This window comes from Bos indicus x Bos taurus, chromosome 14, assembly GCF_003369695.1.
Source record: "Bos indicus x Bos taurus breed Angus x Brahman F1 hybrid chromosome 14, Bos_hybrid_MaternalHap_v2.0, whole genome shotgun sequence".
NCBI classification, from domain to species: domain Eukaryota; kingdom Metazoa; phylum Chordata; class Mammalia; order Artiodactyla; family Bovidae; genus Bos; species Bos indicus x Bos taurus.
Genome location: NC_040089.1, coordinates 578,372 through 605,234, shown reverse-complemented (window position 1 = coordinate 605,234; position 26,863 = coordinate 578,372). Strand labels below are relative to the sequence as shown.

Sequence of the window (26,863 nt, the reverse complement as noted above, 5' to 3'; positions counted from 1 at the left end):
TGTGGGCTGCTGAGGGCGAATGTGGAGCAGCCCAGCAGGCCTGAGGTGGCCCTGAGCCCCCTGGGCAGGGTGGGCCCCGCTCACCAGTCCCGGGAAACCGAGAACCCGGTGCGGACACAGCCAGAGCCACCACACCTGAGCACTGGAGTACCATCACGGCTCCAGAGAGGTCCAAGCTGCTCTTGGGGCTCATGGGTATTGCTGCTGAGAAAGTCTGCAGAAGCAAAGACAACAGAGACAGATGAGCTGAGACAGTGTCTCAGACTGACACCCAAGGGAGCAAATGGAAACAGGGAAAAAATTACACGCAGAAATTTGAAATGCAGTAAAGTAGACATACAGGCAGTTATGTTCCAGGGGACTTTGAGAACCTGGGGTGAGGGACAGGCCTCCGCAGGGCGCCACCATCACCGGCACCCACGAAAACTGTACCAGCGCCAGCCAGCCAGGCCTGGGGTCTTCTGGGGAGCCCTGCCGCTCATGGCTGAGAAAGAGCCCAGGAGACTGGAGTGAACCACGCTCCTTGCCCCAGAGACGGTGTGGCCTGTTCCAGTGGCACTGTGAATGGGACGATCACAGCCCATCTACCCACGAACGTCACTGGGCCCACGCCAACGGCCAAGACGAGAACCCAGCCACAGTTGGCTCAGGGCCACCCTCCTGCCAGGCTTCCTGAGCAGGCTCAGTGTGGCGGCAGCCAGCTGGTCAGGGAGGCGCAGCTGGATGGGCTGAGGGTCGGGGCCGATGGGCGGAGCCATAGCAAAGAGGTCCAGGTCCTTAGAAGGTCGTCAGCCTTGTGGACTCGGGTCATAGAAAGAGGACTTGGTTATGTTTACAAATCCTTTGAGAACTGTGGTGACAGAGCCCCTCCTTCAGGCTGGCCACACGTGTGCCTACATTTCCCTCCTGCCCCTGTCCCCGCTGTGGGCGTGGGTCCCGTCAGAGCTTGGCGGGCCCTTCCCTCTGCTCTTGGGCCCAGGGCCCCCGGGGGGTCCTCAGCCAGCCCTGCCCCAGGGTGGAGCCCATGACCGCCAGCTGCCCCATGCAGGGGGCCCTGTCCCTGGGGCTGTGGCCAGCACTGTCATCAACTTTCGCCTCATACCAGGACACTTCCTAGCTGTCCAATATGGACGGTGCGGGGCGGCACCCCATCGGCTCGGGCCGCCGGGTGCCCTTGCTGCCCATCGGCTGCTGCTCAGCCGCCACGGCCAGAAAGCCCGCCCCTCCTAGCCAAGCCTATGGCCTGGGAGGAGGGACGGAGCGCTTTCCGGTGAGGAGTGGGCAGCTGTGTCTTGCCTGCAGGGGTCCAGGCAGGGTCACCCTGTGAGCCTCAGCACTCACCCCCGTGGCCTGGCCCTCCCACTCTGTCCCCTCAGGTTGTGTGTGTGTTTCTGTCTGTCCTGGCACCTCCCGCCAGCAGGCCCCTCTTGGGTTCCTGTCCCTTCCCACATGGACTCTGGGGCCATGAGTCATCTCCCTTGGCCCTCAGGGCTCTGGCTCCTGTCCTTCTTCATCAGGGCTGGGAGCAAGGAGCCCCGACATCACCGGCGGGTGAGGGGTGCTGGCTTCCCTGGCCCCAGGGATTGGTGCGCACGTGGGCATGTCCTGCCGCTGGCCTGACTGCCGCCTGCCCACAGGTGCCTGAGATTGTGAGTGTGCTGCGCTCCAAGCTGCAGGAGACCCAAGAGGAGCACATCCTACAGGCCGCACAGCACAGCGTGTTTGCCCTGGCCACCCACCACTGTGCCTCTGTGGTGTCCAACCTTCTGGGCAGCCCCCTGCCCTTTGACAGGTACCTGGTGCTCACCCACCTGCAGGGATGGATCGGGTTCCATGCTCTGGTGTCCCCACGCCTGACCAAGTATTTGTGGGCCCCCTAATCCTGTGTGTGGGAGCCTGGAGGCCCTGGCACTGGGCCGGGTGGAGATGGCTTGCTCTCTTGGGCAGTGCTCGCCAATTTTCTGGGGCTGGTGCTCTGCCGGGCCTCCATCCACCATCATCCATGAGCAAGACCCTGGCCCAGGGCCCTCCTCGAGCCAGGAAAGGTCTCCATTTGCCACCCTGGCTCCCGAGGATACCACTGGCGCATCAGTGACACTCCAGTTGCCGCCATGGGGTTCTCAGGGCAGAGCGTGTCCACACCGGGCCTGTGCCAGGCCCTGTGGGTCCCCAGTCCCCAGGGCCCTTGCTTCTGCGCTAAGGCCTCCAGGCAGCCTTTGCTCTGCTCCCAGTGCTTCCAGAGCTCAGGGCCCGCTGGGCATGCCTTTCTTTGGGTCCACGTGGTGGATGGAGCCGGCACCTGTGATCTGGAGACCCCCACGCCAGGGGACAGGGAGGCAGCGCATCCTTCCCTGTGGTTGCGGCCTGAAGCGCCTGCACCTGCCCCAGAGTGCGGCTCCCACGGCCTGCTTGGCTCTCGCTTAGACAGCGGGCACCACTCCCCAGATGCGGCGGTCCTGTTTGCCACTGCCCCTCCTGCCATCACTGTCGGCCTTTTACCCTTTGCGCTCCAGGGGTCCCTTTCCCAGAGTAAACCACACTTGATAGCTGATATGGTTGGGATTAAACCAACTGCCTATTTTTCTTCCCTTGGTCTTTTTTATCTTCCTTCCTGTCTTTTTAGATTGACAGGGCCTTGTTGCAGTTTCACTTTTCACTCGGTTAGTTTGGAAGTTGCACTTCTGTGTCTGGACCACGTTTACTCAGCCATCCCTCTCCAGGGCTGTTGCCGGGTTTGGAGCTTGAGCTCAGCACATGCCTCCCTTTAGCTTGAGTAAGAGGATGTGTCCTTTCTGGCTCCTGTGAGCCCAGATTAGGCTGAGGCCAAGGGACGCGCACGGGGTGTCCCTTGTTGATGGTGCTCTGCATCTTCTGGCAGAGAGGAGTCGGAGGCTTTCAGTTCTTAGTCCTGCCAGGGGGCTCCCTGGCTTCTCGAGCCTGTGAGTTAGTGTCAGTGTCTGTCAGCAGCTCTCCCGACTTTCAGCCTGTCTCTTCAGACACCGTCTCCCTTCTGCTTGTGAGATGCCACTCGAATGTGCGCTCACCCCCACCACCCTGCCCCTGACACCTCTGCTTCTGAACATCTGATGACCCTTCCCTGCGGGGTTCTGGGCAACTTCCTCCACTTGTCTTCCAGTTCACCATTTCTCTCTCCTGCCGTGTCCAGGCTGATGTCAAGTACGTCACCGAGCACAGCGCTGCGTGTCTTGTCTCATCATTTCTAAAGGGCTGTTGGTTCGCTTCCAAATGTACTCTGTGTTTAGAGTTTCTGGTTCTGGTTAGATCTCTGATGTCTGTCGCTTCTCCCTGTAAACGTACCGTGCAGCTGCAAACCTGTGTAAACGCTGGGGCTGGGGTAGCTCGGGCCTCCTGCAGCCTCTGCCTGACTTCACCTGCATGCCTCTTTGGCCACGTGCTGCTCTTTGCTCAGAAGTGACTTGCAGGCGTGCTTGGGGCTGGGGTGACAGTGACTCCTCTAGGGAGCCCAGTGTCTGCTTCTGGCAGCTCCAGGGGACACCTCCCCACGACTGGGTCTCTGCTCACCATCAAGCTGCCTGGTTAGGATCCTGGGTTGGAGGAAGGGGTCACTCAGGGCCTGGAGTCAGGGTGCTGTTTGTGGCCTGGCTGGAGCCGAGGCCGGTGGGCATGCCGGGGCTGTGGAGCTGGGGCCAGCAGAGGCCTCAGAGGAGTTGTTCTCCTGCCCCTCCAGCCACACCTGCACCCTGTGGCGAGCACTGGCCTTGGAGCCCGGCCTCGCTGCACAGGTCCTGGGGCTGCTCCTGGAGAAGATAAGCAAGGACGTCCTGTTTGAGGAGAGCCAGGCCTTCCTGCTGAGCAGCACGCCGGACCGCGTGGCCACCCTGCTGCCCCTCGCAGTGAGTAGGGGCTGGGCCGGCACGCACCGCCCCCTCTGCCCTCCCCCGTGGGCCCAGAAGGCGATGAGGGGCCACGTGGCCGCTGCCAGAGGGCCCCATGGGGAGCCTGGGTTGCGCCTTGCTGGCACCTGGCAGCTGATGGGAACCCTGGAGCCGGCGAGCTGTGAGCCCAGGCTCGTAAAGTCCCCGCAGGTGTAGGCCCCCAAGGGAGCCCACTCTATTTCATCCTACGGGAAAAAAAATAAACCCAGCTTGGCAGCATTTCCACAGTGAAACAGCTGCAAGAATTTCCTTCTCCTGCTGAGGAGCCAAGAGCAGATGCTGGGAGCTGGTCCTCAAGGTGGCCACGTTGCCCCGGGCCTGCCTTCTGCCCCGTGGGCCAAGCTGGACAGGGCTGGGCTCCTCATCTCACCCCCACAGCTACCCCTCCCAGGGCCCAAGAGCTCAAGGAATGCCGGGTGCCTGCAAAGAAAGAGGAGCTGTAGGCTGGTTTTTGTCCCGGGTGCAGGGTCCAGCATTCTCTGAGCCTACCCTGAGGGTAGGGGCAGAGGCTGAGGTGGCCCGTCCACAGGCCACCTGTGCACTGCACGAGGTCGCATCTGCCCCGGCGTCCGGGCCAGCAGTGCTGGAGCTCTACCCCCAGCTGTTTGTGGCACTGCTGCTGCGGGTCAGCTGCACCGTGGGTGTCCAGCCGCCCAGGCAGCTGCAGGCCAAGGAGAGGAGGAGCGCCAGCTCGGGCCTGGCCTCACGGAGCCTCGAGCCTTGCAGGTGAGTGGGCCTGGCCTGGCACCCCCAGGCCGTGACTGTCGGCTGCTGGAAGTAGCTTCCCAGCGGTTGGGGGTGGGGGGCCGGGCACCAGCTGACCCTGAGCTGCGCCTTCCCTGGGGAATGCTTGGGGTCAGCAGGTTCCAAGCCAGCCCACTCTGAGTGCAGCCTCAGTCCTCAGCCACACTAACTGGGGCCCCAACTTGAGACCCTGCAGGGCCCCCACCTGCAGTTGGCCACGGCTCTGGCCCCAGCCCTGTAGGAGCGCAGCTGCCACATGGGTGAGGCCCTGCTGGCTTGGAGCAGGGCCTGGTGCCACTGGCTGTGCCCGCGCCTTCTCCATGTCTCTCAGTCGGGGGGTCTGGGGACAGGCTGGGGCCCCTTCAGCTCTTGCAAGAGCAGAGGGCCCACAGTGCTGCCCAGGAGAAGGGACACTGGTAGCAGGGAGCAGGCTGGGGATCCCTGGGCATGTCTTCTAAGAGCATAGGCGGGTGTGTGTGCACATGCGTGCGAGGGGCAGAGCTGGGCCCTGCCTGCGCCAGCCGAGCCCGTGCCCGTATCTCCGCAGCTCTGCGGTGGACGCGCTGCAGGCCGTGCTTGTCCGCGGTGGCAATGAGGATGTGGTCCAGTGCATGGAGCTGGACGGGGGCTGGCAGTTGCTCAGGACCTCGGCTGGGCACGAGGAAGGTGTCACCCGGCTGGCCAGGTGAGCGGGCAGCACGTGGGGCAGCGGGGAGTCCGTGAGGGCAGCAGGTTCTGTAGGTGCAGCGGACCGGGCACAGGGGGAAGGCCTCTTTGGGGGGGTCGTGTCTGAACGGAGGATGTGCAGGGCAGCTGGGGGGCGGGGCTAGCGGGCCAGACGGTACAGGGTGGGAGGCAGGCACGCTCCCCAGGCCCCCGGGACTGGTGTGCTCTGGGCAGCCTAAGGCCCCAGCTCTTGCCCTCGTGCCTCCTTCCCAGTGCCATGGCAAAGTTCGCAGGCCCCCGGCTGCCCCTGGTGATGAAGCTGCTCTTCACCACACAGAGTAGCATGTATGAGGTCCAGAGGGTCACCTCCACAGCCTTCCTGGCTGAGGTACGAGCACTTGCTTTGCACCATGAATGGAGGGGGGAGGGGGGCAGTGTGAAGTACCCCCCATAGGCAGGCCTGGGTAGGGCAGGGGAGCCACATTGAAAACCCACCCCAGACCAAGGCAGTGGGGGCCAGGGAGGGGCTGGGGTCAGGAGTCAGGGGAGGTTGAGGAAAGGCCAAGAGCCCCCCTTGGCCTGCTGGCCTCAGCCATGTCCCCTCAGTGACCAGGGGCCGGTGCTGCCCGGTGCACTTGGGCGGGTGTGGTGGTCAGCACGCCTCTGCCCCCAGCTGCTCAGCAGCAATGTGGTGAACGACCTGATGCTCCTGGAGTCACTGCTGTACAACCTGATGGCACGGCAGAAGGACACGAGCGCCCGCGTGCGGAGGCTGGTGCTCCACGGCCTGGCCAACATCACCTTGGGCTCCCCAGATAAGGTGACCGTCCGGTAGCCCTCTGGGGCCCTGCTCCTGGGCGAGGGAGGGACAGCAGAGCCACAGCTGGTGAGGAGACCCGGGCAGACCCAGCAGCCACAGGATCGGAGGTGGTGCTCGGAGGGTGGGCAGCTGGGCATGGCATGGCCTGGGCACACAGGAATGTGTGGCCTCCCCAGGTACAGACCCACAGCCCCCAACTCCTGACAGCCATGATCGGTGGGCTGGACGACGGGGACGACCCACACAGCCTGGTGGCGCTGGAGGCCATGGTGGGCCTGGCAAGGCTGATGGACCTGGTGGACGCCTGGGACCTACATGCAGTGCTGCTGCACATTGCTGTCCGCATTCGGCCCTTCTTTGACAGCGTAGGCCCCCCCCCCAGCCGCCCCTGGCCATTACAGCCTGGCCCACTCTGCCTCTTGCTCCCCCTTCACTGCCCTGCGGTTGCCCGGGAAGCTGGGCTGGGAGGGCCATGTGACACCTGCTGTTGCCCAGGAAAGGATGGAGTTACGCTCAGTGTCCATTGGCCTCTTCGGGCACCTCAACAAGGCCTGCCGTGGGGACTGCAAGGACGTGTTCCTGGAGCAGGTTGTGGGCGGCCTGGTGCCCCTTCTGCTGCACCTGCGTGACCCCCACGCACCCGTGGTCACGGTGAGCAGAGCGGGGGATGGGTAGGCCCGGCCAGCTCAGGGACTTGGGGCTCAGCGTGTGCCCTGCAGGCCTGCAGGTTCGCCTTGCGCATGTGCGGCCCCAACCTGGAGTGTGAGGAGCTGGCAGCTGTCTTCCAGAGGCACCTGCAGGAAGGCCATGACCTGCACTTTGGAGAGTTCCTCAACACCACCTGCAAGCACCTGGTGAGGGGCGGGGCTAGGCAGGGCCGGGCTGGGCGGGGGGACCAGGCCTGCCTGACCGCCTCTCTGCAGATGCGCCACTTCCCCGACCTGCTGGGCCGCTTGCTGAGCACCAGTCTGTTCTACTATAAGAGCAGCTGGGAGGATGTCCGTGCTGCTGCCCTCATGCTCACAGGTGAGGCCGCCCCAGGCAGCCCCCACACCGACCTGGCCCCTGACCTCGGTCCTACCCCTGGCCCCCAAGCCCCCTCACGGGCCCCTGACTACGGCCCCACCCTCACAGGGTTCTTGGTGCTGCACATGGAGGCTGAGCAGCGGCCACAGGTGGACCTGGAGCAGCTCCTCACGGGTGAGCCCCAGTCCTGCCAACCCCACCCCACACAGCCAGGAGCCCAGAGGGCCCCCGCCCCCCCAACATGCTGGGCTGCACTGACCCTGTGGGCACCAGGGGGGACTAAGTGATTTTCCTGGATTTCAAGGATTTTTTCCCTGTCACTGGTGACCTCATCGTCTCTAGTAATTCACGGAAACTTCTTAACTGTTCCAAAAGAGCTTAAAAAACACTAAAAAAGGAAAAACTATCTTTCCGTTGGCTCCTGAGCCCTCCCGGCAGAGGCCTGTCTTAGGAGGGCGGTGGGCGGGCGGCCCCACGCACAGGGTGGGGTGTCAGCCTCAGGGTCCTGGCCCCCAGGCTCTGTGCGCCCGGAAGGGGTGGGGGCAGCCTCAGTCGCAGCTGTTAGCGGGGTGTGGGCGGGATCTTGGGCTCAGTCAGTTCTCCAAGGGCCGTGGCGGAGCCCCCAGCAGCGGCTCCTTGTCCCCCAGCACTCCAGCTGCTGCTCAAGGACCCAGCCCTTAAGGTGCGCTTGAAGGCTGTGAAGACTCTGGGCCGCTTGGTGAAGTTCGCCTGAGGCTACCCCAACACCCAATACCAGCCTGGCTGGCTGGAGGGTCCAAGACAAGGCCCTAAGGAGTCCCCTGCCCACAGGGCCACAGGGGAGGCCTTGGGCCCACACAGCAAGGGAGGGCTGGAACACAAGGGTGGTCAAGTCACCAACCCCCATCTTCCCAATAAAGCCATTTGCTGATCAGCAGGTGATGTGGTAATGTGACCTGGCTTGTGGGCAGGCCAGCAGCCCCCTCCCCCGTTAGGAAGCTGACTCAAGACTACCCAGCAAATTCCTGTATTGAGAGTCCAGGGCACATGTGCTGCCCACCCCCACCTGCCCCGCCCCAGAAGCAGGGTGTCTAAGTGAAGAGGCGGAGAGTGCCATCAGCCCCGGAGGAGAAGACCCAAGGCTGGGTGGGGTGGAAGGCCACGTCAAGCACCCCCAGGTCTCTGGTCAGGGCGTGCCCCTTGAGCACCTTCACGGGCACCAGCAGTGGGTTCTGCAGCAGGTCACTGTGGGGGAAGGAGAGACTCAGGACGTGGGTGGAACCGTCCCCAAGGGGCGCGGGCAGGCGGGGCCGTTGACACTCACTTGTACACCATCCCGTGGCAGACGATGACACTGCCGTCGTCAGAGCCAGATGCGAAGAGCGGGTACCGGGGGTGGAAGGCCACGGCCCGGAGGGCCTTCTTGTGATGCCTGGGGTGGGGGGAACCAGGTTCAGTGAGGCAGGGGTAGGGGAAGGAAGTGACCGGTTGCCCACCAGCATCTCACCTTAGCACTCTGTATGGCTTGGTGGAGAGGTCCATGTCAAACCACACGAGCTTGCTGTCATAGCTGCCGCAGATGATGTTGTCACCTGGGGGCAAATTCGGTGGTGGGGACTTGGTGGCCCTCCAAGTGCCACCCTCCCACCAGGACACCCCCTTACCTGCCGGGTGCACTGCCAGGCTAGACACCCACTTGCAGTTGGGCATCAGCTTTTTGGTGAGCTCCTGGCGCAGCAGGTGGTAAAGGCGGACGCAGCGCTGGGAAGCCACGAGCAGGAAGGGCCGCGTGGGGTGGAAGGCTACACGCTGCACCTGGCCATGGCTGCGGCGGAAGGGGCTCTGGCTGCGGCGCCGGCTCAGCTGGTGGATCAGCACCTGGGTGTGCCCTGGAGTGGCCAGCACCGCAGCCAGGTAGTCCCCGCGCCCGTGCCAAGTCACCTGCGTTACTGGCTGCAGGGAGGTGAGGCTGGGTGAGATGCGGCCCCTCCCCGGGGCCCCGCCCTCCGCCCCGCCCTCCGCCCCACGCCCCGCCCTCCGCCCACCTTCCCGTGGTGGATGCGCAGCCGCAGGCCGTCCTGGCGCTCCTCCTGGGAGGCTTCCAGCCAGTGCACGGGCTGTGAGGCGGGGTCCAGGGGTGGGGTGAAGGCGCTCAGCAGCTGGTCCGTGCTGCCCACCACCAGCCGGTCCCCCAGGGCCGGGTTCAGCAGCAGCACCGTGTCCTCCCTGCAGTCAGAGCCACATGGAGGTCCTCAGGCATGGGTCTGTCCCCCCACCCCGACCCTGGGCACCCCGGGCCTCACGCACACTGCAACAGCCACCAGGCAGACGGTGGGGTGAGGGTTCCAGGCGACACTCTTCACCACACCACCCACGGGCACAGTCCTCATGCAGCGGGCAGTGGCCACCTCCCAGAGTCGCACCGAGCCATCATCTGAACCTGGACACGCAGACAGGCCCTCAGTACCTGGCCCTCCAGGCCAGCCCACCCTGCCCAGCTGCGGAGCTGCCCCACTGCGTGCCCACCTGATGCCAGCCACTGGCCATCTGGGGAGACGCTGAGGCAGCGGACAAGGCTGTTGTGGCCCCTGTAGACCTGCAGAGAAAGGGCAGGGTGGTAAAGACCAGACACTCAGAAGCTTTTGCTCCCTGCCACCTGCCCTGTCTGCTCACCAGGGCCTGGCACGTGGGGAAAGGCTGCAGGTCCCGTGGCCGGGGCAGCTTGGGGATGAGGTCTTCAGGGTCCACGTTCACCTGAGAAGAGGATACAGGGTCAGCTGCACCCACCCCCACTCCACGCCCCTGCCTGGGCACCCCGGCGTACCCTCATCTTGCGCTGCCGTGGGCACAGGTAGAGGTCCAGGCAGCGCTCAAAGCGCTCCTGGATGAAGCGGCCGTAAGCAGGCACAGCCCGCAGGCTCGGGAACCGGCGCGGCAAGAAGCTGAGCTTCCTCTCCTCAGGCTCCTGCTGCTCCCAAGCCAGGCACTGTGGAGGCAGGAGTGAGCCAGGAGCCGGAGCCGGGGCCGGGCAAGGGGTTAGCCCAGACCCCACCATGCACCAGGCCCACCTCCTCCTCGCTGGGCAGGTACTCGGGAGGCGGGTTGTAGGACTCCGAGTGGCCAGGCAAGGCCAGCTTGGGAGCAGGCACGTGCATCTTATGGCGACCCAGCACCGCGTTGGGGTCCTCCTGGGCCCACAGGTCATAGAAACTGGGACTGTGGTCCCGAGGCCGGCGAGGCTGGATCCAGCCCATCTTGATGGCATGAACCATGCGGGAGACCTGCAGAGACGGCAGGGTGAGGGGGGCCGGGGCAGGGGTGGGGTGGGCAGGTGCACCCCCAGGATGGCCTACACCCACCTTCTCCTTCTCCACCAGGGAAGGGATGAAGCTGCGCTTGTCTGCAGGCCGGTTGGTCACTGGGTGGATCATGAGGTCCCCACTGAAGAAGTCCACAGCTGGCTGGGGGGCGAGCAGAGGAGGGTGGGCCTGGGCCCTGCAGGTGCCCCCAACCCCAGGGCCAGCAGCTGCCGCCTACCTCGTAGGGATTGAAGCTCACGTCCCCGAACTGGCCCCTCTGCAGCCGCTGCACCAGGGCCACCTGCTCGCCCGTCAGCCGTACGCTGTGTCCCGTCATCCGGTCCCGCACCGTGCGCCTGGGGGGACCCAGTCAGAGCCCTGGCCCTGGCCCCGCCCCGCCCAGCCCGCAGGCTCCGCCCCACGCCCACCCACCAGTAGTCAGGGTCGTCCATCTTGTCCAGAAACTGGTCCAGCTCGTCGCGGGTGCGCAGGGGCTTATAAATGCGCCGGCCGTCCAGGTCATAGCCCACATGGGGAAAGTCATCGTACCACTCCAAGGGCACATTGCCCACCGTGTTCCGGATGTCCTGGGGCAGGAGGCCTGCGAGTCAGCAGCAGATACCCACCGTGCCCACCCCTCCCTCGAAGCCCCTCAGAGAAAGACACAGGCCAGGAAGGGGAAAGGCAGAGCAAAGGGGCTGGCCTCCAGGCTGCAGGAGCAGCACCCAGGCACCCTGACTTGAGCTTCTCCCCAGGGTGTGACGTGGCAGGACGGCCAGCACTATCCGCCCCCCCACCCAGACCCTCAGAGGCGCCGGAGTTGTACCTTCACATTTTCCACTGAAGTGGTGCCAACCCCAGAGCCTCCCCCCTGGATTCCTTGGCCAGGGCTCTGGGCAGCCACAGGCAAGGGTGACCTCATCGCCCGTGGGCTCCCTCCCCTGGCTGGGGCCTTAGGCAAAACTGGGTAGCCATGGGCAGGGACTCAGGGAAGACCCCACCAGTCCACTCCAAGAAGAGACAAAGTCCGCTGCACTGAGCCTGGCACACTTTCAGGGGCTCCCCCAGCCTCCCAGCCCTGCCCCCACCCCACCCTCAGTGGGCAGAGCAGTCACATTCCTGGACACACATTCCTGGTCGAGGCCCCTGCCAGCCGCCACCCTCCCTCCACCCAGCACGGAGACTGCTGCCCAGGCGGCCGCTTCCTGCAACAGTAGCCACAGGGGGAGGGGCCCAGATGAGACTGCACAGCAGGCAACCTGGGAACCCGGACAGGGACAGGACCCTCTGGGCACGGCCCCTCTGCACCTGCCCAGCCCCCAGCCTGCTGACCTGAGTCCTCCCTGCTTGCCTTCCTCCATATGTGCCCAGGTCCCTGCCCACTGCTGGGAATGCCCGTCCTTCTCCTGTGCTCCCCGAGTCCACACAGCCATCCCTGGACTGGACAGATGTGGGCGGCCCAGGAAAGACCCATGGGGCATTTAGCAAGGAACAGGGTGTGGGTGGGGGGTTCTCCAGGCAGGAGTGCAGGCAGGAGCCAGACCTGGAGGGTGGTGCCAGGAGGGGCAGGTGCAGGAAAGACAGGCTGTGCTGTCAGGTGAGCCCCACGACAACCTGAGGGGGGCAGCTGAGGGGGCCAGGGGCTGGACTCCAGCTGCTCAGAGAGCCTCCGTGCCCTCTTTTGGGCACAGAAGGCCCAAGTGTACATGAGAGGGAGAGACAGACAGGGTGTGGCCAGGCGCTGGGGCCAGGGCATCTGGGTTAAGGCGGTCATGCCAAGTGAGAAGGCCGGGGTCACGGATCCTTCTTGACCCTCCCTCCTGTCCCCTGCTAAGAGGGAGGAGGGGAGGCAGCAGCACTTCGCACCCCCCGGAGGGGCGCCCACTCTCCCCTCCCCGCAAAGACAGCAGGATGCTCCAGGCCCCTTCACCACGGCGCGAGAAGGCAGAGGGATGGAGGGCCCCTGCTCCAAGCGGCCTCCAGGGGCTGGGAGGCGGGGAGGAGGGCGGGCCGGCGCGGGGGAGGGGCCGCCGTGGCTATAAAGGCCCGGCCCGCGGCCCCGCTCCAGCCCGGGACGCACACGTGCGCGCTGCGCCGCAGCCGCCACCGCGGGAGCCCCGAGACCCGCGTGCCCCTGGCCCGGGCGGCAGTGGCGGCGGCATGTGCGGCGCGCGACGGAGCTGACGGCGGCCGCCGGCCCCATGTCCTTCGCAATGCTGCGTTCGGCGCCGCCCGGCCGCTACCTGTACCCTGAAGTGAGCCCGCTGTCGGAGGACGAGGACCGAGGCAGCGAGAGCTCGGGTTCAGACGAGAAACCCTGCCGTGTGCACGCGGCGCGCTGCGGCCTCCAGGGCGCCCGAAGACGGGCCGGGGGCCGGCGGGTGGGGGGCAGTGGCCTGGGGCCCGGAGGGCGGCCGGGCCGCGAGCCCCGGCAGCGGCACACGGCGAACGCGCGGGAGCGGGACCGCACCAACAGCGTGAACACGGCTTTCACCGCGCTACGCACGCTCATCCCCACCGAGCCCGCTGACCGCAAGCTCTCCAAGATCGAGACCCTGCGCCTGGCCTCCAGCTATATCTCACACCTGGGCAACGTGCTGCTGGTGGGCGAGGCCTGCGGCGACGGGCAGCCCTGCCACTCGGGGCCCGCCTTCTTCCACGCATCGCGTGCCGGCAGCCCCCCGCCCCCGCCACCCCCACCCCCTGCCCGTGATGGCGAGAACGCCCAGCCCAAACAGATCTGCACCTTCTGCCTCAGCAACCAGAGAAAGTTGGTGAGTGTTGCCGCGGGGTGTCCACGGAAAGGGAGGCTAGGAGGATGGGGCGTCCCCCACCTCCAAACCACCCCTGCAGCCCACACCTGCTGGGCAGAGAGGGCGGGGCCAGAAGCAGGCAGAACCCCCAGCAGCGCCTGTGACACCCGCAGCCCCAGGTCCAGGGAGAGAGAAGATGAGGAGGGCCCAGCTAGAGCTGGCAGGTCCCCAGGACACAGGCTCCTGTGGGGACAGAGAGGGAAGAGACCCAGGCAGGACCCACACCAACGGGGAAGAAGCTAGGGGACCAGACCAGGGTTGATCAAGCAACTCTGGCCACCTACCCTGCCATCAGGGAAAGGGCACTTGGGGGCAGTGAGGAAATCCTGCTGGGGTCCGCTTGCTCTACGTGGCCTAAGGCTTACCGGGCACCTGCCTGCCCTCCCTGGACCCGGCTGCCCACTCTGACGCCAGTGTGGCTGTGGGATCTGCTGGCAGGAGGCTGGCAAGAGACTCGGGGGCTGGGGGAGAGGGCCCCGCTGCGGGAGACGCTGGCCGGCTCTGATTTACGGCGCCTGCTGCGCGTGGTGGCACCGGAAGAGCAGGGTGAGCAGGGAGAAAATACGGCGCGGCTCTCCCCAATCCCCATTTCCTCTCCAGACAGCACGCGTGAGCTCCTGGGGCCTGAACATCTGGGAGATTTAATTTTACAATTTCGGCTGTGCAGCAGCGCACTCTCCTCCCCAAACTGCTCGGGGAAGCCGGGGTGAGCGTGGAAGGGGGGTGCTTTCAGCGCACCCCATGGGGAAGTCCAGAGGCACAGGCTGGTGCTGGCCTCCGCTTGGGCCCTGACACTGCCCTCCCCTCCGCAGAGCAAGGACCGGGACAGAAAGACGGCGATCCGGAGTTAGAGGCGACGCCGGGCCATCCACGGAGAGCCCCAGACCTGACTCAGGCACAGGCCTCGCTGAGGGCACCCCCAGGCCCACCTGGCCCCAGCTGCAAGTGGGGCTGATGGACAGACAGGCGGTGGGACGCGCGGCCACCGCAGCACTTGCCCGGCCCCACTGGAACTTTCCGTGCTGGCTCGCTACCTGGTTCTCCTCTGGCCATTATGTGCTAGCATTCTGTGTCTTTGATATGATAATATAAAGTCTGGAAATTTTGTATAATTAAAAACAAAACAGTATCTTCCAAACGCAGATGCACAATGTCCTCTGGAGCAGCCCAGAACCCGTCGTAAGCAGAGCCGAGCCCACACTCTGGCCCTCAGGGCTGTGGTCTGTTCGTGTCCCGGGCACCCTAGGCCAAGGCACCTGGTTCCTGGGGAAAGCCCCCACTTTCCAGGGCTCAGGGTCAGCCCCCGCTGCCAGGGAACTGCAGCACAGGGTCTGCAGACCAGCGAGGGGAGAGGGCGAGGAAAGACGACAGCCCCCCCCCGCACTTGGCAAGGGACAGAGCGGGACAGGCCGAAGCCAGGGAGCACTCCCGCCCCACCCCCGCTCCAAGGGCCACCAGGGGTCCAGGCGCCCTGAAGGCAAGGGCAGTGCGTACAGCGTGCCACGTGCTGGTCTCCTGGGCCTTGGCACCTCAGGCCCTGCTCGCAGAGCCCCAGAAGTGGGAGGCGGGGCACTGTCTGGCAGAAGGAGCTCCCAGTCTGTGCAGGCCTGAGGGTGTGAACCAGGTGGCAGGTGCCCACCCTAGGCCGCCCTGGCCCCAGAAGTCCTGCTTACAGTGGAGGACCCTGGCCGCCCGCCCCTGCACCCACCCAGCTAACCTGAAGGCCCCACCTGCCCATGAGGAGGGCAGTTCAGGCCTCTCGGAGCTGCGCACAGCTGGCTGACCATTAAAATCTTGCAGGTGACAATTACAGCTTAGTGGCGTAAGCTCACAGGCACAGCAGAGAAGCAAGCTGGGGGCAGCGCCTTGCGGCACCCCCCCCACGCTGACCAGCAGCCTGACTTCCGGCAGCCGGGCTGAGAGTGCCAGGGGCCGACCCGGGGCCCCAGGAGAGGCCAGGTGCCGAGGCCCACGTGGGCACCCCAACAGGGCAGGCCCAGAGCTGCCCCCTCCTCTTAACAGACGGGCTCCAGGGAACCAAGAAGCAGGAAGCACTGGTGTAATTTTGGAGGAAATTCTCAAAGCCAGAGCCATTAAGGGTTGGGGGGGTGCTGTGTCCAATCTGATAGAAATGTAACAGAATAAAGTCACAACGGCAGGTTCCACTCAGAGAGAAACCCAACCCCAAATTTCCTCTCCTTAATCCTGCAGGAGCCTACAGCTGGCCAGCAGGAGGGGGAGAGGGCACGCTCGGTCACTGCAGAAGCCCCCCACCCCCACCTGCCTAGAAAGCCAGGACTCTCAGGCAGAACCTGGGGGTCCTGCTAAGGGCTGAGAAAGGTACCTCTTCTGCTCCTGGGCACTGAAGACACTTGGAGAACCGACCTGGGAAGGGCATTCCCGAGGGCCTCCAAGCTTGCCGCCCCTGCTCCACTGGGCACCAGCAGTCCTGTGGGGACAGCCTGGGGCCTACCTGTGCTAAACCACCCACCTTACCCACGCATACGTGGGCCGGGTGAGGGCCCAGACCCCCTCATAGATCCTCCAGAGACGACAGACAGGTAGTCAGGCGTAGTCAGACAGGTGCCCACCTCACAGCCAGGCTGGTGCTGGGCAGATGGGGGAGAGGTGGGAAGCATGCCCCGCACAAAGGTGGGGGTGAGCGTGAGGGACTCCCCACAGAGCACAAGGACAGGCAGAGTGAGGCTGGAGGGTGTCTCGGGGGTGCCAAGTCAGTAGGAGAGGACAGGCCGCTGGGACGGTCCCTGCGGGGAGCAGGTCCTGGCACAGGACGTGCAGCCAGGCCCTCAGCTGCCGGGCCTGGGACTCGACAGCGGCTGCAGCTTGGCCGGCCTCAGGCCTGGGCAGTGGGCCCGGTCGCTCCCTGAGCTGCACCGGTAGCAGCAGAGGCCGAGGGCCTGGCCCGCCAGCCAGCGGGAGAGGAGGGGCGGGGGCGGGGAGAAGCACACCATCACCCTCCACGGCTCCAGAAATTCAAACCAGACTGGGGGTGGTGGGCCGGCCGAGCCCCAGCGGGCGCGAGTCCACTCGGCCGTCCACTGCAGCAGCCGGGCCCCCCGTGCACCAGAGCCCCACTCCCTGCCCAGGACCCAGCGCCCCACGCGTGCCCTGTGCGGCAAAGTGAAAAGTGGGCACGGCTCACACCCTGGGCCAGCAGCCGCTCCTGAGGCCAAGCAGGCCTGGAAACGCTCCGATGGCCGTCAGGGCCGGGCTGTCAGCTCCCTGTCCCCAGCCCGGGAACGAGCTGCTGGCGGCACCACGTGACCCATCACCAGGCTGCCCGCCCTGGGCTGGCCCGCCCCCACCCTGCACAGCACCTGCGGCTGCCAGGAAGCACATGTGACCCCACAGGGGCCGCGCCCGCCGACCCCTCCAGGGCCCAGACGCCCCGGCCCGCACTCTCGGCCGCACTCTCCGGGGAGCGGGGAGGGGGACACGGAAGCGCATCCGTGAGGCGCCCCGCCCCCGGCAGCTCCGGACACCGCGGCCACCGCTGATGTGTCGGCTGGGATTTTTCCGCTCTCGAAGAGCCCCCTCCCCCTCCCCCTCCCCAAAGTGGCTGCAGCTGTCAGGACCGCAGATTGGAACTGCAGGTACGGCGCTGGCCCGCTGCCCGCCTCCCTCCCGTGTCTGTCTGAGGGAGAGGAAGCCGGCCCACCTCTGGAATCCTTCACTCTCTCCTCGTTCGCCTCTCCCACCTGTCCCCTGGGAGCTCGGGGTCAGCCGCCCTCACTCTGGCGCGCTCTTCCCCTTGCCCCGCTCCGATTACAATGCCGGCAGTGTTCCCTCCACTCCCCCTCCTCCCGCAAAGCGCCCTCTGTGGTGGGGGGTGGCCCAGCCGCGTGCCCCAGGCCACCTGCTGCAGCTGGACCTCCACAAGGTACCCACACGAGGAGCCCTGGGCGACAGCCCCGAGGCAGAAGGCCAGGTCCCTCTGGGCCTCCTCTGGTCCCAAAGGCCAAAGCCAGCAGAGGGGCCTTGCGGGGCTTGGCTGAGTGGAGCCCACCCGCTGTACCGTGGGGGTGGGGGTGCCGGGAACTCGGACTTGAAGCTCCCCTCCCAAACCTCCCCTGTCAAACTGCCCCTGCCGTGCATGATCCTCAGAGAAGCGCTGTCACCCAGGCCCGCTGCTGAACCTCTGGACACGTGTGGGCCCTGGGACCCTCCGACCCACTCCTTGGCCCCTGACCCACTCCTCGGTCCCTATCAGTGCCTCAGGGCTGTTGAAGGGCAAAGAAGCAAGTCTGCCTCCACCAAGGGCCCCCCACCAAGGGAGGCCCCCTGCTCCCGGGTCCTCAGATACCCAAGACACCCCCACCCCCTCCGTTGTCCAGGGAGCGTGGGCGTCCCCACGTGTGGCGGTGGCGGTGGCTCCCAGAAACGCCTCAGGTCCCTGGAAACGGGTATGGCCCCCCCAGAGTGCCAAACACCCATTCTGAGCTCCATGATACTGCGGCCACCTCCAAGATCCCACTGCGGGGACTCGCCCAGAGCCTCCAGCGCCAGCCCTGCCTGGTCCCCACTCTGCAGCCAAGCCGTCAACCACTTTTCAGACAGGACTTGCCCCCCATACACCTGGCTGCCAGCCCCCAGCTCCTGGGGCCACGCCTCCAGTCTGAGGGCAACCCCACCCCCTTCTGTCCCTGCAAAGACCCCCAGCTTGGGCTCCTGCCACCCAGAAAACTGGCTCCCGGTGGGCACATGGCAGGCCAGGCCTCTATAGCCCGCGTACCCAGACCAGAGAAGGGTGGGCTCTGAAGGCGCCCCACCCTCACCTGCCCCGCCCCGCCCCCCCAGGGGAGCCCTGTCTCCTGACCAGGACCACTGGACCCGGGTGGCTGGTCCTGGAAGAAGGAGGGCACCCCGCACACCGGATCACGGCGGGCCTGGCTCAGAGGTGGCACTTGGCAGAGGGACCCGGGGCACCCCGAGGTCACGGCCACCACACCCAGCCCTTAAGGCCACCTGCGAGGCCCCGGGCCCCAGGCCCCTCTCTGGCGAGGCGGTGGGGAGACGGCAGGGGCGGCCGGAGCCTAGTCGCGGGTGTGGGGGCGGCCAGGGAGGCCGGCAGCCCACGAGGCCCAGCCGAGCCGAGAGGCACGCTCTGCACAACAGCTCGAAACCCGAGCCGCCGCCGCGCCGCCAGCAGCGAGCGCGCCGAGCGCCGCGCCGGGGCGGGCCCAGCGAGGCTGCTGCCGCTCGGTAGCGGGAGGCCGTCAGCGGCGCCTGCGGGAGAGCGGAGGGGGCCGCCCGCCGCCCGCGCTCTCGGCCCACCCCCCCCCCCGGCCTCAGTTTCTCCGGCTTCTCCCAGGCTGGAGCCTTCCCCCAGGCTGGAGCCCGACCGCCTGCGAGGGCCCCCGCCCCCGCCCCCGCCCCCCGCGGCCGGATGAGATCACGTCTGTGGGGGAGGGGCGCGCGCGGATGGGGGAGGGGCTCCCCCACTCGCGGCCGCAGGGACCCCCGCCAGGCTGGTGGCTCGGCCAGGGGCCGCAGGCCAGGCGCTGCCCAGGGTAAGAACCGGGAGGATGGCACCGTCGAGGCCGAGCTAGGACGCAGGGCGCGGGTGTCCCTCTGAGAAGGGGAACCCTCACTCACCGGCCAGCGCCCAGGGCAGGGGACCCCAAAGCTGGGCCCAGCAGAGGCCAGCAGCCAGAGCACCTAGAAGCCCCAGGGTCCCCCAGCCCAGGCCTTAAGTTCAGACAAGGCCCAGGGAAGAGGAGGCTGGGCACTGCCACCCCTCAGGTTCTTCCCCAGAAACACACCTTGTCCGGACGCCCTTGCCCACTGCTGGAGGCCGGCCAGGGCCGGAGTGGGGTCCTGGCACCATGAACCACCTCCAAGGATGCTGCGGAGAAGGGGCTGCCCAACACCCCACGACCAATGTTCTGGGGCTGCGGGCCCTTACAGGTGCCAACCAAAGCCCGGGGTGGGGGTCCCTGAGCCCCTCCTGTGCTCTCGCACCCCAGCCTCCCAAGCCCCTTCCTGAAGCCCACCCTGCAGAGATGCCGTGACGGGGTGGGGGGCACTTCTCAGGGAGGAGAGCCTCAGCCAGGCGGGCCTGGCCCCGAGAGCCAAGCCCTGCCGCCCCCTGGGCCGCGGCCGGCTGCACTGGCAGAAGCCGGCTCCTGCTGTCACTCAGGCCCACATATGGGATAGTCATCGCAGGAGGAAGCGGCCCCCCCAGCCCCCGCGGCGGCTCCAGAATGGGGCAGGCCAGGAGGAGCACCTCCCCGCGGGCGGGCCGAAGCCCCTCCCCCGTCCTCTGCACTCCATTTACAATCATCATCGATTTCTCAAAATACCGAATATAAAAAAGTAGCCGACAGGATGTGGCTGCCGACAGCCAGAGCCCCTGGGAGGGGGAGACAGGCCGGGAGCTGCGCTGCACGGCCCCCCTTCACTGAGTGCGCCCGCTGCTCCGGCCAGGAAACCAATTTATTTTGTTTTGTCTCTGTTCTCTGAACGCACAGAGACTGAATCGGGCGGGCGGCCAAGGCTCCTGCAGCCGCTGCCAAAAGAGCGGAGGATGGGGGTAGAAGCCGTGCAGGGGAGGGGGCGCGTGTCTCCCAGCCGGGGACAGCCCCTGACAGGCAGCAGGAAGAGCTGCTAGGGGTGGAGACCGCGGTCTCTGCAGGCCCCCCAGCCCGAGGAGGCTCACATCCGGGGGGCTGACACCAGGGCAGTGGGCAGAGGGGCCTTAGGCCCTGCCCCCAGGCGGCAGGGACACACCAGTGAGGGGGTGGGCAGGGGAGCACCCATCACGTCCAGCAGGGAGCCCCTGAGCCTCAGACCCCCCAAGAGCCCATGGGCAGCCCTGGGCAGCGGAGTCACAGCCACCTCTGGCCAGATGGGGCACCCCAGCCTGTCAGCAGGCTTTCCCTGTGAGACGTAAACCGGGAGGACCAGATTCACCCAGGGCCATGGCAGTCGGGCCTCTGAGACACCGGGGAGGAGGGGACAGAGCACAGGGCGCCCGCCTCCTGTCCCTGGGGTCCAGTGCAGACGCCGGCTGGGCTTGCCCCTACCCCCACCCCCACCCCAACTCGGGCAACAGCACAGGCTGGCTGCCGGGGGAGGCCTGTCCACGTCCACCCAGAGTGGAAGCACAGCCCCCACAGAAGATGCGGTGCCCTCTGCCTGCCAGAGGCACCCCCACAGTCCAGGGCCAGGACATGGGCACAGGGTGGCCGCGCCGCGCCCAGCCGCCCTGCCCGTGATGACACACACTCCTGCAGTCATGTGTCCCCGACCCTGAAACTGCTCTTCCAGACAGGCCTGGGGCCACGCCAGGACGCCCACTCAGGCCTTGCAGTGGCCACACAGCCCACCCTGCAAGCGGGCAGCCTCCAATGAGCCTACCTCCTCATCGGAGCTGTCCTCCGCATACTCGTCCTCGCCTGGCATGCTTGCCACCTCCATCCGCGAGCACGGGGTCCTGGCCTGGGAAGGGAAGAGAGTGGGAGAGGTTACTTCAGGACCTGGGGCAGACTGTGGGCCAGGGCACCCTGCCCCTCCTGCCCACACTGGGGCTGAGGTCCCGCACCACAATCTCTAAGCAGCTTTGACCTGGTCCCACTGCCAGGAAAAGAGTGTGGACACCCCCAATCTAAGTGGGTCTCTTGGGGAGGAGGGTTCCACCCAGGGTGAACCTGTCAAGGGCCATCAAGATATCCAAGCTCAGGGGGAAGACCCCAGAGAGGGCCTGACACCAGGTGAGCCACCCCCGCACTCCTTAAGGTAAAAAACAGCTGCAAGGCTCCTGGCTCAAAGGCCCAGCTGAGCCCAGAGCCAGCCCAGGGTCAGAGGACAAAGCAGGGGTGGCCTCTTGGCAGCAACAGATAAAGGCCAGTCCATCTAGGGGAAGCCAGGCTCTCGATATCAGCCACTAGCACAAGGGCCACCCCGGCCCATCCTAGGGCCAGACCCTCAGCCTGAGGACAGCACATTTAGCCCAGCTGGCTGAGGGCCTGGAGAGGCACCCACACCCTCGGAGCACTGGGAGGACTGGCCCTGGGCTGACCCCGCCCACCAGGCCAGTGAGTGGGTGCCACTGGGCATTGACACCCCAACCTGGAAACAGATCCTCCCCTGGTGGGGTGGGAATCGGTGTACCGGAACTGGGACTGATGGGGAAAACAGCCCGTATCTTCCCCCGCCCCGGGGGGGCAGTAAAGCGTCAGGAGCAGGAGCCCCGCTCCCCTGCCCAGGCAGAAGCCAGAAGCCGCCCGGCAGCTCTTCCTCCCGCCCGCCAGCTTTTCCCTCCGTGTGAGGAGGCTGGGACAGTAAGTTTTTTTCCAGGCCAGGAAAAGGCGAGATTCGGTTTCCACGTCTCTCCCACCCTTACTCCCCAGGCTGTGCGCTGTGGGAGCCCTGCCCACTGAAAGTGGGTCAGCCCTACCAGGCGGGCGGCCTGTGGGGAGGGGGCACAGGGGCCAGCCCGGCCCAAGCTCCCCGCCCACCCTGCCCGGAGCATCCAGCGGACACACCTGCCCAGGGCCCAGGCCGGGAGGACCCTGCAGGGAGCTGCTGTCAGTCTCCTCGAGACCCTGAGGCCAGCCCGTGGCAGCCAGGACCCGCATGGGCCACCCTGCTCTGGCCGCCGGCCGCTCAGGCCCCAGGGGCCCTGCACCACCTGCACCACAGGCCGTGGTCCCGGGCCCTGGCAGCAACCACAGGCGTGGCAGCCCCAGTGCCATCCGGAGCCAGACACCGGCGGGGGCTTGGCTGGGGGGACACCCAGCCGTGGGGCTCCGGGCTCCTGCCAGAGCCGCCGGCAGCGAGGGCCCTGTTCAGGGCACGGGACAGCCTCTCCAGAGGCACCGGCAGTGTCGCCGGCCGCCACCAGGGGGCAGCCGCAACGTGGGACCCGGCGGAGCGGGGACCAGGCCGACTGAGCACCCGCAGCCCTCCAAAGCCTGGAGACCGGGGCAGGGGGGGGGGGGTGGGGGGTGGTGGTGCCAGAGTCCTCTTCCTCCTCTTCCTCACACGGTCCAGCCCCGGCCCCCACATCCTCAGACGCAGGCACCAGATGGTGGGGTCTGCCCAGAGCCACTCTGCACACAAGCCACCCACACCCACCCCCAGACGGGCTCAAGGCCACGTTGTGTGGGGGTGCCCTAATGGGCCCACGTGGATGGCTGGGGGCCCACGGGCGAGACCAGAGGGAAGTGAGGTTTTGAAGGCAACTGCCTGAGCCAAGGGGGCCAGGCGACCACGATAGGCCTCTCCCGGGAAGGGCTGCAGCCTCGCATGGCTGAGGCAGTTTTTAACTTCGGCTACAAAGGTTTGGGTTTCTTCCTGAGGAGAGGCAGCGTCTGTGTGCTCCCACGCTGATCTGGGGGGCCAGCCCCGGGGGAGCAGCCCACAGCGGGGGTCTTAGGCGGGCTGCTCTGCCCTCCCCTCTTGCTGCCCTCTGCACCAGGTTCTTACCAGGACTGCTGTGAAGAGCTGCTGTGCTGCACGTGAGAGCCCCACACAGGTTACCCCACCTGGACCCCTAAATGGGATGTGTTAAGCCTCTGAGGAAAGAGCTACCAGAGCTCTGGGGAGCACAGAAGTTGACATGCTTCTGACCAACTGAGAGGTGCCGTGGGAACCCTCAAACCCACTCATGTCACCCCAGACTGACACCACCACTCTCCGCCTGAACTCTCATCACCAGAGACAACAGAGTCCAATGCTGAGCCAGGCAGGGCACAGCTCCCCCACGGGGGCCCCCGCTCCAGCCTCTGGGTCGCACCGGGGTTCTCTGGGACAGGCCCAGAGTGCCCTGCCTCAGGTGGCCTCACTAAGCAACCTGTGAGACACGGCCTGCTCCCTCCCCAGACACCAGACCCGCCTAGCACCCTGCCCACTGCTTCTAGAAAAGCGCCTCCTGCCCAAGGGTTTGCAGTAAGCTCCTAAGCTCCAGGCACAGACAGTTTGGGCAGAACTCAATGTAAGTTACCTAGAAAACGGTAATTCCACATTGGGCACCTTTAGTGAGTCTTTTGTTACATTCTTGAATGTGGTAAGCAGACTGAACTAATAGAAATGGGAACTTTTGTATGAAAGAGTATGAAAACAAAATAGGAGAAAACCCACACAAGTGTTATAGAAAGGACCAGACCAAACACAACAAGTAGGAAAAAAGAGATCTAAAGAAGCATGATGGGAAAGAATGGCAAAAAGTACCTGATACACTCCATGACAAGAGCCAGACATCTCTCCTGACAGAGAAGCTGCCCAAAGTGCCCCCGAGCACTGCTGGGGGTGCGGGGCGAGGCCAGGTGCCCGGGAGGGGCCAGGCCCAAGGTGGAGATGGGAGGGTGGGGCGGGGTGCAGGAGGGGAGTGGGGCCAGCGGAGGTGAGGTGCGGGGAGAGGCAAGCCAGTGGAGGATGCGCCAAAGGCGAGAGTGAGGCTGGAGAGGCTTCCTGCTTCGCACGGCCCATGGCCCGCACACCTGGAACCCACAGAATCAGGGGACAGGGCTCCCCGGAAGAGTGACCCTTCCACCATGGAACTCTTAGCGGAAGAGAGAGAACAGGCTCCCTCCTGTGTTGGCCACTGGCTACCTTTGTCCCCAGGTAGGCGTCTGGACCAGGCACTTCCCACTCCAGGCAGAGAGAGGCCTGGAGAGGCACACCCCAAGCTGGGGCCCCTTGCCGGCCTGCACCCAGGTCTTTGACATCTCCCCAGCATGCCCCTGAACACCGCAGGGGCTGCCCCCAATCCTTAGCAGGAGCCAGCAAAAGCCTCGAGACAAGTTGCAGGCGATGTGTCCTGCCAAGGGTTGAGGAGGGCGCAATGAGTGGAGCTGGTGAAATGCCAGCCAGGAGCCCCGCTAAAGCGGGGCCGCTCAGGCAGCCCTGCTAAGAACTGGCGGAGAGGTGGGGGTGGTGGGGGGGGGCAAGTCACCTAAGTCCACATGTCGTCTAAACTGTACCAGGAAAAAAAATAAATAAATAAACTGTACCAGGGCCATGGCTGTGGCCAGCATCACAGGAGCTCGAGGCTGCCATCCCAGAGCTGGGCCGCTCGGTGGAGGGGCTGGTGGCCGCCGGAGCGTCATCACCACATGCCTCCTGAAGCTGTGGGGTGGGGACACTCCCTGCGGAGGCTGCGCGAGGACCCACGGCAGGGCCTCGTGACACAGGGCGGCCATGGGCTGTGACAGGGGAAGGTAGTCAGCGGACCCTCGAGAGGGCCCTGAGCCAGCGAACAGCCCTTGTGGTGGGAAGGTTTCATAAGCGAGCAGCCCTTCATTGGCTTCAGGATGCAAGGAACAGGCTAACGCGGAGCACGACAGGGCTGTCACAGAGGCAAAACTGTCCAGCCATGAACTACAGTCACCAGGAGAGTTAAGGGAGCGGACAGGAACACCTCGTCTCCCAAATGGTGCCGCTTGAAGATGTCACTCTTTGTCAAGGAGGCGGAGGAGAGGCCTACCTTAAGTCACTGCACAGAAATCCCACCTCAGGCTTCGCCCCGAGGAAGCCAGCTGACAGCTAAGTCTAGCAGGCAGCCTCAGACCCAGGAGAAGTAATGTCAGGGTTCCTGGGTTACTGTGAACAGAGCACAGGACTGTGCTCTATAGCTCAGGACTCCTCGGCTCCAAGTGGCGTTCTGCCCCGCCCTCGCTGTGCCCAAGGGAGGAGGGAGGGGGCCCTGGGGTCACAGAGCAGGAGAGATCAGTGCCAGGGGCCCTCAGAGAGCCCGATGCCCGGCAGGCGCTATCTTGGCCATGGTCATCTGGGGTGCAGGGAGCCCTCGGGAGACTCCTGGCTCACCCACCTGCTGCCCAGGACTCCTGTCCATCCTGCCGCGCTGCTCGCTGGTCCCCTCCCCCTCTTCCTCTGAGGCAGTGGCATCCTCAGTGCTGTCGCTGCCGGAATCTTCCAGGCCTGAGAACACACTCTCCTCGCTGTCGCTGTCGCTGAGGCCAGGATCACTGCCAAGCCTGCGGCTGGGAGCCGGAGCGTCGAGGAGAGAAGGCTGCAAGAGGCATGGCACTGATGACCCCAAGCCCACCCACCGGGCACCAAGCGCTGACCCACAGCCTGTGCGGCCAGCCTCCACGGCCATGGCCCTCAGGCCACAAGCCTCCAGCTCCATCAAAACCATCCACCCAACCCAGGCCTCCCTCACCACCCACCTCCACCGCCAGCAGGCCTCTTGCCCTTGGAGGAGACATTCAGTTAAGAGTCTCACAAGAGAAGGACTTTCCAAGGAGCTCAATTCCCATCACATCACCCGTACCAGCCCCTCCACCCTCCACGCCCGAAAGCCACTCCCTGTAGCTCTGGCATTCACATCTCCAGAGCTACCAGGGCACCGGGGTGGGGTCTGGGACAGGGAGAGGACCACAACCTGAGGCGCTTTTCCCGCCAGAAGAGGACTCTATCCAACCAGATTGGGACTGACAATTTTATCAGTAAATTGTAAAGACTGGTTGAAGAGACATAAAAATCATGCAAACTTTACTTAAAGGCAAGTGTTCTGGTTCACCACCCCATGGGATAGGACCAGAGCTTCCTCTGAGCAGAGGTCTGCTGACCAGACACCACCTAATCCCTAAGTTCACAAGACCCATGCACTTAGAGAGGGGAAACAAGAACTTACAGACTTTCAGCAAGCACTTACTGGAATGGAGAACCCTAGATTTCTGCTTTTTAATAGCTACTAATTCTCTCAGCTAACAGGAAAACCTGCACTCACCAATTATTTGGCAGCATTCAACTGAACTTCCACAGAAGTAACTCTGATACACACTATCTTCAACGCTTAGTAAGCTACACAATTACCACAGCAAAAAAAAAAAAAAAAAAATGGCACAAATACAAACGGCTGCTGAGGGTACAGAGCTGAGTGGTGGAAGCAGGCGAGCCTGGTGCCCAGAACGCCTGCTGGCAGGAGAGCAGCAGGACTGGTCAGGGGAAAGGGGCTGCCTGACAACCCAGTAACGTGGAGTGCTCCCTTAGGCAGGCGTGGTGGACAAGCTTTGGAAGGCTGATGACATCCAAAACCCACCTGGGGTTCTGCTGCATAGCAGGAATGGCTTTGAGTGCAGTTAAAAAGGGATGTGGCCAATACAGCAGGCACTGCCTTCCTATTCTCGTGCCCTTTTACAACGTACCCGACATATCGGTAACGTACTAACAGGCTCAAACCTCTTTAATGCAGGAACCACAATTCAAAGGGCTAGGGAGGCCACGAGCACGATGCCAGCCCCTCTTGCTAGTTCGCTCCGGCCCACACTTCTCCAACCACACTACGGGAGCCCCCTGCCCAGGACGCCCCCACGAGGCCACCGCCAGCAGAGAGCTGGCAAACCGCCTCCTCGCACTCCGGGGCCCTGCTCCCCGGCGCTGGCCGTCCCGGAGCCGCCATGTGCGGCCCAGCCGCGCCACGCTGTCCCGCTCGAGCAGCCCGCGGTCACCTCCTCCAGCTCCGGCTCCGGCTCCGGCGGCCGCTTCCCGGGCTGCGCCACTGTCGCCGCCGCCACCGCGCGCCCCGCGCCCCGCGCGCAAGCCATGCTCCCGGACCGCCCAGACCCGCGCCGCCACTTCCGGCAGCTAACAGACCTCGTGGGTCCGGGG

At 65.2% G+C, this 26,863-nt stretch overlaps 3 protein-coding genes across 20 annotated transcripts in view; 2 read left to right on the top strand and 1 right to left on the bottom strand.

The window, feature by feature from the left end:
• MROH1 (maestro heat like repeat family member 1) overlaps positions 1 to 8,086 on the top strand; it is a 59,260-nt gene extending 51,174 nt beyond the window's left edge. For 14 of the 18 annotated variants that reach the window (XM_027560383.1, XM_027560382.1, XM_027560380.1 and 11 more), the window contains 12 exons: positions 1,638 to 1,792; positions 3,710 to 3,875; positions 4,447 to 4,643; positions 5,209 to 5,346; positions 5,601 to 5,715; positions 6,001 to 6,147; positions 6,324 to 6,512; positions 6,643 to 6,798; positions 6,867 to 7,001; positions 7,071 to 7,173; positions 7,282 to 7,347; positions 7,821 to 8,086. In XM_027560383.1, coding sequence (XP_027416184.1) covers positions 1,638 to 1,792; positions 3,710 to 3,875; positions 4,447 to 4,643; positions 5,209 to 5,346; positions 5,601 to 5,715; positions 6,001 to 6,147; positions 6,324 to 6,512; positions 6,643 to 6,798; positions 6,867 to 7,001; positions 7,071 to 7,173; positions 7,282 to 7,347; positions 7,821 to 7,906 — 1,653 coding nt within the window. In that variant the 3' untranslated portion in view covers positions 7,907 to 8,086. The remainder of the gene's footprint in view (positions 1 to 1,637; positions 1,793 to 3,709; positions 3,876 to 4,446; positions 4,644 to 5,208; positions 5,347 to 5,600; positions 5,716 to 6,000; positions 6,148 to 6,323; positions 6,513 to 6,642; positions 6,799 to 6,866; positions 7,002 to 7,070; positions 7,174 to 7,281; positions 7,348 to 7,820) is intronic. The other 4 variants (XM_027560388.1, XM_027560390.1, XM_027560389.1 and 1 more) reach the window with 2 other exon arrangements.
• Positions 8,087 to 8,163: 77 nt separating this feature from the next.
• BOP1 (BOP1 ribosomal biogenesis factor) lies at positions 8,164 to 26,852 on the bottom strand. The gene is made up of 16 exons (XM_027560441.1): positions 26,704 to 26,852; positions 25,059 to 25,259; positions 20,645 to 20,725; positions 10,884 to 11,038; positions 10,690 to 10,807; positions 10,512 to 10,613; positions 10,221 to 10,433; positions 9,977 to 10,138; positions 9,826 to 9,906; positions 9,679 to 9,748; positions 9,460 to 9,592; positions 9,198 to 9,378; positions 8,817 to 9,105; positions 8,660 to 8,744; positions 8,477 to 8,584; positions 8,164 to 8,397 (listed from the first exon to the last, which is right to left on the bottom strand). The coding sequence occupies exons 1-16, from the start codon at positions 26,797 to 26,799 to the stop codon at positions 8,244 to 8,246; spliced, it is 2,229 nt and encodes a 742-aa protein (XP_027416242.1). The 5' UTR covers positions 26,800 to 26,852; the 3' UTR covers positions 8,164 to 8,243.
• SCX (scleraxis bHLH transcription factor) lies at positions 12,060 to 14,406 on the top strand. The gene is made up of 2 exons (XM_027560606.1): positions 12,060 to 13,225; positions 14,077 to 14,406. Exons 1-2 carry the CDS (start codon positions 12,653 to 12,655, stop codon positions 14,113 to 14,115), a joined length of 612 nt encoding a protein of 203 aa, XP_027416407.1. The 5' UTR covers positions 12,060 to 12,652; the 3' UTR covers positions 14,116 to 14,406.
• Positions 26,853 to 26,863: the final 11 nt, after the last annotated feature.